Source organism: Helicoverpa armigera, chromosome 29, assembly GCF_030705265.1.
Source record: "Helicoverpa armigera isolate CAAS_96S chromosome 29, ASM3070526v1, whole genome shotgun sequence".
Taxonomy (NCBI): domain Eukaryota; kingdom Metazoa; phylum Arthropoda; class Insecta; order Lepidoptera; family Noctuidae; genus Helicoverpa; species Helicoverpa armigera.
Window position 1 is genome coordinate 5576204 of NC_087148.1, and position 12165 is coordinate 5588368.

The 12165-nt window shown below is 41.8% G+C and overlaps 1 protein-coding gene across 1 annotated transcript; it reads left to right on the forward strand.

The window, feature by feature from the left end:
- Positions 1 to 725: 725 nt before the first annotated feature.
- Positions 726 to 12122, forward strand: LOC110377836 (sorting and assembly machinery component 50 homolog B). The gene is made up of 14 exons (XM_064042536.1): positions 726 to 912; positions 1465 to 1575; positions 2396 to 2518; positions 2999 to 3094; positions 3687 to 3771; positions 6854 to 6983; positions 7485 to 7590; positions 8095 to 8179; positions 8689 to 8912; positions 9027 to 9167; positions 9699 to 9842; positions 10519 to 10639; positions 11281 to 11474; positions 11949 to 12122. The coding sequence occupies exons 1-13, from the start codon at positions 859 to 861 to the stop codon at positions 11472 to 11474; spliced, it is 1614 nt and encodes a 537-aa protein (XP_063898606.1). The 5' UTR covers positions 726 to 858; the 3' UTR covers positions 11949 to 12122.
- The last annotated feature ends 43 nt before the right edge of the window (positions 12123 to 12165 follow it).

Sequence of the window (12165 nt, forward strand, 5' to 3'; positions counted from 1 at the left end):
GATCGAAAATATTTTTGGCAATGATGGCGTTCTTACCGATTATCGGCTACGGCGGCTGCTCTCATATAAGGAGATCAGCCAGCTGCGCAGGACATATTATAGTGCACGCACATTTGCTTGGACTGCGGTGCACTCACTATTCCTTCACGCTCATAGCGCGATGGGACGACAATCCGACACCACCGGAGAGATATCACAAGCAGGACCGACAGCAACGTGCGATACGATGCACGGGCGTATCAATCACCAACTTCCAGATTCCGGGCTGCTTTGGGAAAGGTTCTAAAACTCACAAAATGATTTTGGCCCGATCCCTGAATCACAGTCGCACTATGCGACAACCACCTAGCTAGAGCAACGAAGGCATTATACAGGGGGTGATCAAAGATGGAATTGTAAGTGATTTTTATGTGCATTAGTAAAGCATGTTTGTTTATTACATTATTAGTAAAAATATCTCTTTGTCAGTCGTTTCGGGTCAGTCAGAAGCCAGTAAGTAAGTCTGACAACCAGTCTTCCTTGGTCAGATAGGCAGTCGCTCCTTGTGGCACACTGGTACCTACTCAGCTGCAACCGATTATACTGGAAGCCGACACCAACATAGTTGGGTAACGGCTCGGGAGATGGTGATGAATATCTCTCTGTTAAAAATAAAAAAAAATATGTATTAAAAACCATTTAACTATTTCTGAAACGAAGGAGTACCTATGTTAAGTAAAGCTTGCCCTCCTTTGTGTTACGTTTTGACGCGCGTCACCGCGCGTTCACACTTTTTGACAAAAATTTTATTGTTTACTACTCTATTATATAAGGAAAACAAAAATATTTTGGAAGATTATATTATTAAAATCATTTTATATGAATTTCATCACAAAGTTACTTAAGCACACTATGGGCACAGTTCACGCGAAGGTAAAGTATAAAATTATACATATTATGTAACTTACGTATTGTACTCAGATTTTTATGTACTGGTGAGTCATATTAAAAGTTTTTTTTTAACCTGTAGAGCACTCTCTTCAAGTCATCTTACTTGCCTCTGCCTTGCCTTTTCCCAACTATGTTGGGGTCGTCTTCCGGTCTAACCGAATTCAGCTGAGAACCAGTGTTTCAAGAAGCAACTGCCTGTCTGATCTTCTCAACCCAGTTACGTACACCGGTAACCCGATACCCCTTGGTAAGACTGGTCGTCAGACTTACTACTAAGTTTTGAAAAGAAATATGCCCTTAGCCCTATGTACTACACTAGTACTCAGTTGCATGGGGTGAGACTTGAAGACGACCCCAACATACTTACTTGAGGAAAGGCTCGGCAGACGATGATGCAAAAAAGTTCGTGTTATAGACAATCTTCCTATTTCTTTTCAATAAGTTATATAGAGATGCATCTTGTATTTGCGTGTGATGGTAGAACTATACTGTTAGTACCATCATGGTACTGACGTCTGTTTGTGTGTGTGTCAGGTGTCACATCGAACTCCTTACTTCGCGGAGGACGAGGCTCCACTCTTCGAGTTTGACGACCTAGAAGAAGACCCGCCCCCGCGCTCCTCCATCGCGCTCAACGGGATCAAGGTACCAAACTGCACCGTACTTACAGACATAACAGTGCAATAGATCCACTTCACCCTCGGCCGTTCAAGGAGGCCGCTTGCTTATTGCCTAGAATTGATTAGCCTAGCGGGTAACGAACCATGCTCTGAAATATGAGCGTGGCTTCGATTCCAAGTCAGGTAGGTACCAATGCAACTTTTCTAAGTTGTATGTACTTTCTGAGTACCTACCTACATCTTGGACATCAAGGGCTGATTAAAAGATGAAGAAAAACATCTTGGGGAAACCTTGACTACTTAAAATGTCTGAAATCAGCAACCCGCATTGGTTAAGCTTGGTGATTAATGCTCAATCCTTCTCTAGATATGTGAGAGGCAGCCGCAGCACAGCAGTGGGACGATAAAAAGTGTTACAGTTCCTACAGTACAGGCGAAGCGGCTAGCTAGGCGCCAAGCACGCAATGCGGTTAGGAAGTTCAATTTTAGTAAGCTATTTGCTTCGCAAGGTGAATCGCTAGGCTCTAGACCCTAAGCCAGCCGCCTGCCTGTGCGGACGTGGCCTTACAACTTCATTATTCATTATTATAAAGAACTACATTAGGTAATATAGACTGCCTCGTTGAGCAAGTGGTCGCGAGCGCGACTGGCATGCATGACAACCCGAGAAGGTTCGATTCCCGGGTCGAGCTGAAAGCTTTGTGGGTTTTAGAAACTTTCGCAGCTGCGCAGCTGGCTGCTCCATATATACGAACAGTCGCCGTCACCGAAATCGGCCTTTGACGCCATTAACTTATAGAAGTAATCGGATTTCGGAGCCAAACTTAACCAGCTATGCCATACAGGCTCGAGTGGATCGCGTGAACGTGGATGGACTAGACCGCACTCAGGATGACGTCATCCGAGGCACCGTCGATGATCTCTTCAAGGCACAGGACTTCGAAGACGTTATTGTACGCGCACACAAGGTGACACAGTTTAGGACATTTATTTATTTTATATATGTGCACATAGGATAGAGAAATACAACAGAAAAGTCAGGTTTGAAAGAATTTTCAAAAGTAATGCTTATTTCTTAAGAAAGCTTTTCCAGCTCCTTATACGAATAAAAGAGATGTAGGTAGACAGTATGTAAATAGAAATTAAAATGGAATTAAATAAGTATTACCTATGCTAACATAAACAATACACACAGATTATAAATTAGATGGCAGGTATGAATTAGCTCAGTATTCGCTATGATCTGGGATGACATTAAAAAATTATGATTGTTGTCCATTTTTTTATATAAGTACCTATTATTCAAATTTCCCACTGCACCCAAAACGAGGGTAGGCATCGCAACCCTTTCGAACAATTTAACAACAGAAAATGAAAATTTTCATTTTCATTTTCATTTTCTGTTTGAACAACCAAACACACAAACTCTCAACAACATTGTGTTCCAGGTGAGGCAGGCACTAGACAACCTTGGATGCTTCCGAAATATTTGCGTATACATCGACGTCTCATCAGGACCCGACGCCACGCCCGACGGACTCGAGGTACATGACCCCTCCCGCTGTGTGTGCAGCGTGAGGGAGTGTCAGACTCTTACTTACTAAACCCCACCATGTTCCTTCTTAAGCCCTTTGTGTACCAGCGCCGCGGTAACTCGCGCGAACAATCTCGCTGCCCCGGCAGACACCTATGGAGAACAAATGACTAGCGAGCTGAGATGTCATAACGCAAAATCTTCTAAGAAAGTAGCGCGTCAACATGCGGGTGTTCGGGGGTTACTGGCTCTGCCTTCATAAGCCTTCTATATATGTAACTTGCCCAATCATAAACTAAATCAATTAAGACTGATCTTTGACTGATGTGTCATGGCACCTGAACGCCTCGTTAGTTCAGCCGTAACCAAACAAAATGACTAACGGAGGTGCCATAACGGAAAATCTCCTAAGCAATTCGCTCTCCAAAATGCACACCCTGCAGGGGACGAGGAACGTTGCTGTCTACGCCCTTATACGCCGGGAACCGACCATTTTTTTGTAGTACCAAAAATCTTAAAAGGAGCTGCCAGACTGCCTTTTGGCTCATCTTTCCTTCATCCGTGGTAGATAACTATAGTACTAAAGTAATATTGTTCTTCAGGTAACGTTCCAAGTGCGTGAAATGTCTCGAGTGACGGGCGGTGTGAACGCATCGGTCGGTGAAAATGAAGGCAGCGTCGTGTTCGGTAACATTAACAGCCCTTTTTCACAACTATGTATGTTTTGGTCGACTCCCAGTCTAACTGGATGCAGCTGAGTACCAGTGTGCCACATTTTCAAAATACGTTCTGCTTTTAAGGTTTTTAAGGTTGCTGCTTCTAACTTCTTTTAGCCCTGTAGAAATAATAAATAGTATTGTTTTAAACACCGTTATAGACTACGGACTGCTTTGAGAAAGTTTTTAAAAGTCACAAAGCGATTTCGACTTGATGTTTTCAACAAGTACATATCCTATTTTTTATAGGTATATAAAAAATTAAATCCCTATATCCGCCGTCACAGATCAATCACTGTTTAGACTAAGGGCTGCTTTGAGAATGTTTCTAAAAGTCACAAAGCGATTTTGACCTGACCCTTTCAACAAGTACATCTATCCTAATTAAATTTATAGGTACCTATATAAAAAATAGGGTTGTTGCCTAGTATTCAGTCAATTAAAAATTTGTATATGCACGGAAGGTTCACAAAACTAGAAACACGTTAAGCTATATTATATTAATAATAACTGACCACATAATTTTTAAAAAATTAATGAAATTTAAATTTATCGTCTAGTACGTCATGCCCTTGAAAACGGCGAATCGAGTCCGATGTCGTCACTTTACATTGACAATGACAAGTATTTGACAGTGACAGTCTATGACAGGTATAAACTGAGAATTGATGTGATGTTTTCTTTAGTTTTTATTTGTATTTAAGCGAAAGAAAGTTAGAAAATAATTATGGAGAAAGGATTTATGAAAGCTGATAGTTTTTTTGTCTCTCAATTCTTTGCTAATAACCAAGATGACACAAATATAACCTCAATAACAAACACAAACTTTACGTTCCTTTGCACAGTTTTATTTTATCGCGTACACAACTCAAAACATTACAGGTATTTTCTTTTGTGCCCAATGTTTAAAAATAATGTAAATGTTTAAAATATTTGTTTTTGTATCTATATTATAAGAATACATTGTTAGAATTTAAAAATCAATGACTTCTTTCTAATTAGTTTCTTCTCTTTAGATGTGGAAAGTGTAAAGGAACACATAGTATACTGTGACGTCACAGTCACGTGATCGAGCGTTTTCTGGACAATGTTTTAAGAAAAATAGAAAAAAATCTAATACATAAAAAGTAAAGAGATTTAAGTCGCAAAATCCTAGGAGGGGTGATCTTTAAATTATTTAGAAGCTATTTAAATAGATTTTCGAAAATTGGAAACAACCCTATTCAATCTCTATATCCCTTGGTCAGGTTTGTTCCCACTAGTTCTACTGCTTAGTTCTACCGTAGAACTAATGGGAACTTTTTTTCCCACTAGTTCTACTATATGAGATGTAACAAAATAGTAGAACTAGTGGGAATTATGGTTTTTATTGGTATTCCCACTAGTTCCACTGAACATTGACAGTAGAACTAATGGGACATTTTGTTCTACTAGACAGAAGAAGTACAGTCGACGGCCTGGGTGACATCTCGCCGTCTCCGGTAATCTGTAGTTGTGATTTTTTTCAGAGCTCAAAATCGATAGCAGTCAGAAAAACTTAGATTTTTTCATAACTTTCAGCAAAAATCAAATGTTTTTCTTTATAAAAGTACTAGGGCAGCAGAAATAAAGAGGAGGTCCTTTCCTTTCCTCCTTTTCCTTCCTTTTGTTCATCTAATTTTATAACACCTCTGTGGTGTTGTTTAAAAATCAGATATTGATATTCATTTTCAATACTACATTAAATTATACAAAATTCATGTAGTATTGAAATTATTTAAAAATACTTGCTGATTGACTGTTTGAATTGCAGCCCTATGAATAAGACAAAAAAAAAAAACAAATAAAAATAATAGTTTAAAAACACGCTTTAAAAAATTACAAAAAAAAAAAATATACATCTGTTGAACACTTGTCATTTTTTTTACAAATTATGACGTTGAACTAAAGTCCCTTTTGTAGCCACACTTTACTTAGACAAGTGTTCAACAGATGTTTAACTTTTTGAAAAAGACTGTTAGTTTCCAACACAACACTCACATTAAACTAACTTTTTAAAGCGTGTTTTTTTATCAATGTCTAATTTTTAAACACCACCACAGAGGTGTTATAAAATTAGATGAACAAAAAAGATTTACTAGCTTCTCTTCATTTCTGCTGTCCTAGTACTTTTCTAAAGAAAAACATTAGATTTTTGTTGAAATTCATGAAAAAAATCTAAGTTATTCTGACTGCTATCGATATTGAGCTCTGAAAAAAATCACAACTATCGGCCGTCGACTGTACTTCTTCTGTCTAGTAGAACAAAATTATGTCCCATTAGTTCTACTGCCAATGTTCAGTGGAACTAGTGGGAATACCAATAAAAACCATAATTCCCACTAGTTCTACTATTTTGTTACATCTCATATAGTAGAACTAGTGGGAAAAAAAGTTCCCATTAGTTCTACGGTAGAACTAAGCAGTAGAACTAGTGGGAACAAACCCTTGGTCACGCCATCACGTGTGAACGGCTGGACCGATAATAACCTGATAATTGAGGGGAGGTAGCTTAGACCCAGGTCAAGGTTTCAGAATAGTTTTTGTCACAATTCGGGCTACGGGACGCGGGTGCTAGGTCAAAAGTTTGTTCTTTATATAACAAAATCCAGGGTCCGAACTGTTAGAACGCTTTTGGCAGTCGTTACGGGTAATCATAAGCGAGTAAGTCTGACAACCAGTCTTACCAAGGGGTATCGGGTTGGGCACGCCACCATAGTCGCGGTAAGTCCCCTCTTTGAGGAGTGGCTCGGGAGGAGTCACGGCGCCCTCACGTACCGCATGACGCAGGTCTTCACCGGATACGGTTGTTTCGGGAGGTACCTGCATCGAATCGGGTGTGAGGACACGGCAGAGCGCATAGTCTACGTGTACTCTGCGTGGGGGAAAAAAGCGCTATCGGGTGGCTCGGATAACTGGGTTGAGAAAATCAGATAGGCAGTCGCTCTTGGCACACTGGTACTCAGCTGCATCCAGTTAGACTGGAAGCCGACCCCCACATAGTTGGGAAGAGGCTAGGCATGTGATTCTTGCAGGTCTTCGTCTCCCGAACCTGTTCGGCCGTGGCGAGCGTGCACAAGCTGCCTATAGCCATGGATATCGTAACACCGCTAGTTTTAATGTCACGGTTTCCAAACCACTTCACCTCAAACCTTATTCACCTGTGTGAGTTTAAAGTTTCCTTATTTTTAACTGACTTCCTAAAAAGGAAGTTTTTAGTTTGACCTGTATGTTTGTGCGCGATTTCCCGCATTATTTTTAACAGGCGCTGGTGGAGGGGTCTGCCGGGTTCTTACCGGCTTAAAACAATACGCTAAACTAAATGCTACGGAAAATCGGATGTACCCTTCAGGTGGCACGTTCACATCAAACTATTTGAAAGACAGTAGTCGGGCCTATTTTTGTGGGACAGATAATCGGACCGATTTTTTGTAGGACGTTCTGTAGGATTTTCTAACCAACTTTTTATAGGACGTGCGCGTTGCACTAATGCTGCCTATTTTACGTTTTTATCTATATATTTTCTCCTAATAAAAATCTGTTACCGATATTCCGATGTGGTGGATCCATTAACGATGTAGATAAATAAAATACCTAACATAAAAATTAAAGATGTGTGGTATTATAGAGACAATATGGATGTGCTATAATATTATGATCTTGCAGGGTCTCCGGGTCGATATACCAGCACAGTCAAGACTATCCCTGGTCAGGATACCATCTCCTCGACCGCGGCGTGCTCTTCGACGTCGCGTTCAAAACCTCACCCACGGTAGCACACTTTACTAACGGCTGCTCCCAATATTCTATCTATCTCTTATTTTGAATACTAGAGATAGGTACTTGACATTACTTGTATAGGAGGGGCTATTGTCAAAATAATAATTCTTGCTCTCCAAAGAGCGTGGCTAAGTTAAAGTTGCGCGGATCAATCGATATTATATCTTGTTATCGGTACATGAGGTTAAGCAACTCTTGGCGCAGTCGGTTCATGGATGGGTGGATCGTCTTGTCATGATGAGTTCTTCCGTGTTTCGTAAGACACGATAAATTGCTGGGTCCCGGCTGTCATTTGAACATCTTTGGCAGTCGTTACGGGTAGTCAGAAGCCACATAGTTAGTTATTTGGTATAACTAACTATGTGGGGTATTGGGTTGCTTGAGTAACTGCCAACTGGGAAGCAAGTCCCAAGTCCAAATAGTTGGGTAAAGCCTAGGTAGATAATGATATTAGATTATGCTTGTATTATATCTACTGGTGCTTTTATGCTTATAGACAAAACACACCGTGCAGTGGGAGGGTCTCGTGCGTGACGTCACAGTGCTAAACAAGACCAGCTTCAAAATACGGGAGAGCAGTGGTGAGTGATGAATGATATCTGCCAACTAATGCAACTTACAAAGTGCATTAGAATCCAAATAACTTAAACAAATCGAGGCAGTGGTTATCTAGCAGTTTAGTTTCAAAGTTTATTGACGCGTGTTTCTTGTGGCAACTTACATAATACCTATAAATTTTGTATTTTTGTTGAAGATAAATCTTTTCTGTTCTGGTTGTTTGGTTGTGGAATGCATTGCATTGCCGGTTATGATAGTACCTATTAAAATGTTTGTAGAGGTCCAGGGAAGGTTTAAACGATACGAAGTTTGCGGGATTAGCTAGTTATTAATAAATAAGTATGTTAGCGAATTGCAAGAGCATGCTTAGATATACTTTGCCTAACTGCTCCCGTACAGTCATTTCCTTCTTGTCTCAATCTATCCTAAGGATATCTGGAAGAAGCTCTTAGCAATAAGACCGCCCATCATGTCATCTAGTTAATTAGTTCTAAGATCAAAACTATTCTAATAAGCGATCTATATTTATCAGGTCCACACTTAAAATCAGTGCTCCGCCACACTATCAGCGTGGACCACCGCGATGAAGAAGTATTCCCGACACAAGGGGTCTTCGTACAACTTAGCCACGAGCTGGCCGGGCTGGGGGGCAGCGTGGCTCACGTAAGGGCTGAGCTGCGAGCTCAGGCGAGCCACACGCTCAATGCGGAAGCTGGCGTGGTGTTACAGGCGAGTGTTACTTATTTAGGGGTCTTCGTATAACTTAGCCACGAGCTGGCCGGGCTGGGGGGCAGCGTGGCTCACGTGAGAGCTGAGCTGCGAGCTCAGGCGAGCCACACGCTCAATGCTGAAGCTGGCGTGGTGTTACAGGTGACTGTAACTTATTTAGGGGTCTTCGTACAACTTAGCCACGAGCTGGCCGAGCTGGGGGGCAGCGTGGCTCACGTGAGGGCTGAGCTGCGAGCTCAGGCGAGCCACACGCTCAATGCTGAAGCTGGCGTGGTATTACAGGTTGGTATCTATTTAATAAATAAATAACAGAAAATCGTGTAAGATACACTTCTTATAACTCAAGAAAGACTGAACGGTTTAAGCTGAAAATTAGAGGACTTAGATGGGAAGTAGCTTACTTTCTGTCACCATCCAGCTAAGCAAGCAGTTCTCTCGTTACGCGGGTGAAAGCTAGATTATTATAATGATATCCCCGTTGCCCACTTGTTGCAATTTAGACTGATTCGCGGGGGTCCGGTAAGTGAGCTGACGAGTCTCCACCTGACATTGTTACATATGTATGCTTTGTTATCGGCAGGTGCCATAGTTCCCATAGTTTCCCATATTCTAATCTACTAATATCCATCACAATAGCCCAAGTGGTTTTCCTCCACAGCTAGCAGTAGTTTAGTACAAAACCAGGGATTGTCCTTGGGTATCTACATTTCTGTAGCGTATACAGAAATAATAAATTGTCGGTTAACCTCATTAGATCTAAGTGTACAAATGATATATTATTATGCAAATAAATATTGTTCTTTACCACTACAGGCTTGCGCGGCGGCCGGCGTCCTACACGACGTGTATGGCACGGCGCCGCCTGATCACTTCTTCCTCGGAGGACCCACCAGTGTGCGCGGCTTTCAACAGAGAGGGTTAGGCCCACATTGTGATGGACAGGCCGTTGGTGGGAGGGTAAGTACATTGACCTGCAGTTGCACAAAGCTTCATTAAAGATAGAGCATCTTTAAATCTATTGCTAACTTTTTCTTTGTCAACAAGTTAAAAAGTGTGAACAATATAATTTAATGAAGTTTTATATGGAGCTTTGTGCAACTGACGGTGAGATCCATCTTTTCCGATATCGATAGGATTCACGAAGGAAGGAAAGATGAGCGCAGATTCTATTAAGCAGGTAGGTCAGGCGCCTTCTTGTAGGTCTTGTAACGCACGGCACGCGTGACTAAAACTATCAGTTACTTTTAAACTAGCGAGGCGTTCAGGTCCTTGAGACATTTGGCAATGATTAATGTTGATTGGGCGTCTCCAAAGAAAGCGTTTGAGGGCGAAAGTGGTAATATTGCTAGTCCTCCGCAATCCGCATGCTGTCGCGCTACTTTCTTAGGAGATTTTGCGTTATGATATCTCCACTAGTCATTTTGTTCTTCATGGCTATTATAAGTAGGTAACTGATCGCTTTGGTGATGACTATGGTCCGTTATTTGAAGGCTCATCTTCCCTTACTCCGTGCTATAATTATTTCGATAGCGCCACGGAGTATTATGTAAACAGCTACATAGTTGCCAGTTGCTGCAATAGTTGTTTCAAAGTGCCATACCTCCACTATATTCATTCATACTATATTATCCAGGCATACTGGGCCAGTGGCGTCCACCTATTCGCACCGCTCCCAGTACCAGGCGGTCGCACAGGGCTGGGCGCTTTATTCCGCTCCCACTTGTTCTTGAACGCCGGCTGCCTCGCCTTTCCAGGTCAGAGACTCATCTTACGCATAGGTACTAGCCTCTCGTATTAGGATAATATTTTACGAGTATCATTAGCCTAGCCTTTTCCGGGGTCTAACCGGGTGCAGCTGAGTACCAGTGCGCCACATGGAGCGAATAACCGTCTGATCTCAACCCAGTTACCGCTGAAACCCAATAGTCTTTAGAAAAACTGGTTGTCAGACTTTCTGGCTTCTGACTCCCCGTAACGACTGCCAAAGATAATCAAATGACAGCCGGGGTCTAGTACTTTATTAAATAGAGAACTTAATTAGCACTCTCATAGTCCGATGAGAGGGCAATCCGACACCATCGGAAAGAGATTAAGCGCAGGACCGCCATTTACGTGCGACACGATACAAGGGTATTTCAATCACCAACTTTCAGACTTCGGGCTGTTTTGCGAAAATTTCTAAAACTCACAAAGCAAATTCAGCCCGTCCCGGCGATTGGACCTGAGACCTCGTGCTCAGTAGCCGCGTTTGGGACAGCTAGACCAACGAAGCAGCTAGTCCAAGCATATGCTTGTGCACTACATGTCCTGCGCAGCTGGCTGATCTCCTTACATGAGAACAGCCGCCGTAGCCGATAATCGGCTAGGAGGACATCATCATCATCAGCTATTTCAGAGCACCGCGGCCAGTGGTCGGGGGCGCAGCTCCAGGCTCTCTCCCTGGCGCGGGTATCCCTGGGCTTGGGGCTTTGCGTGCGGCTCGGGAGGGCGGCCCGGTTGGAGCTCAACTACGTGCTGCCGCTCAGGGCTCTGCCCCCGGATAGACCGTATTCAGGCCTTCAGTTGGGACTCGGCGCTAGTTTCTTATAGGTATGTGTCTGTGTCTGCTCCATTTGTGTAATATTCTGTGGTCTATTAGGACGATAGTAACGCCATCTTGAATTCGCAACATGACAATAAATGTAGTATTTCATACCATACCTAGCATAGAACATTACATAGATCTTCAATCGAGTGATTTTTTGCGAATCCACAAATAAAATACATCAATTGAGTTAGTAAACTTTACTTTAAAATCGCCATTAGCCTGTTCTTTTTCATTTTAAGAACATTAAAAAAAAAAATAAGTTACCCCAGTTTTACGGGGCCGCTACGGGCCTTATTTTTAGCTGACACGAATCGCTGATTTACCAAAACGGTACTTGAATCCTATCTAAATAATTTGAAGACTGACACTTTTCTCTTTGATAACATTTACTTCACATGAAATTATATACCGACCGATTTACCTGTATTTAGCAGTAAATTCCTTATTTAGGTACTAAGCTTACTGTACATTTTCAGGAATTCATACAGTGAATATAAGATGAAAAAGTTTGCCGAGCGTTTTACCAAGTTTCGTGCTGTGCCCGTTTTGTGCTGTCCATCACTACCGTCCGTCGTGTCCGTCACGTAATGTCTCTGATTGTCAAGAATTTACTATTGCGGTTCAAATTATATACCAACCATTTATTTGTGTTGTTTCATTTTTGTCCCCACATTCATCATCATCATCATCTCA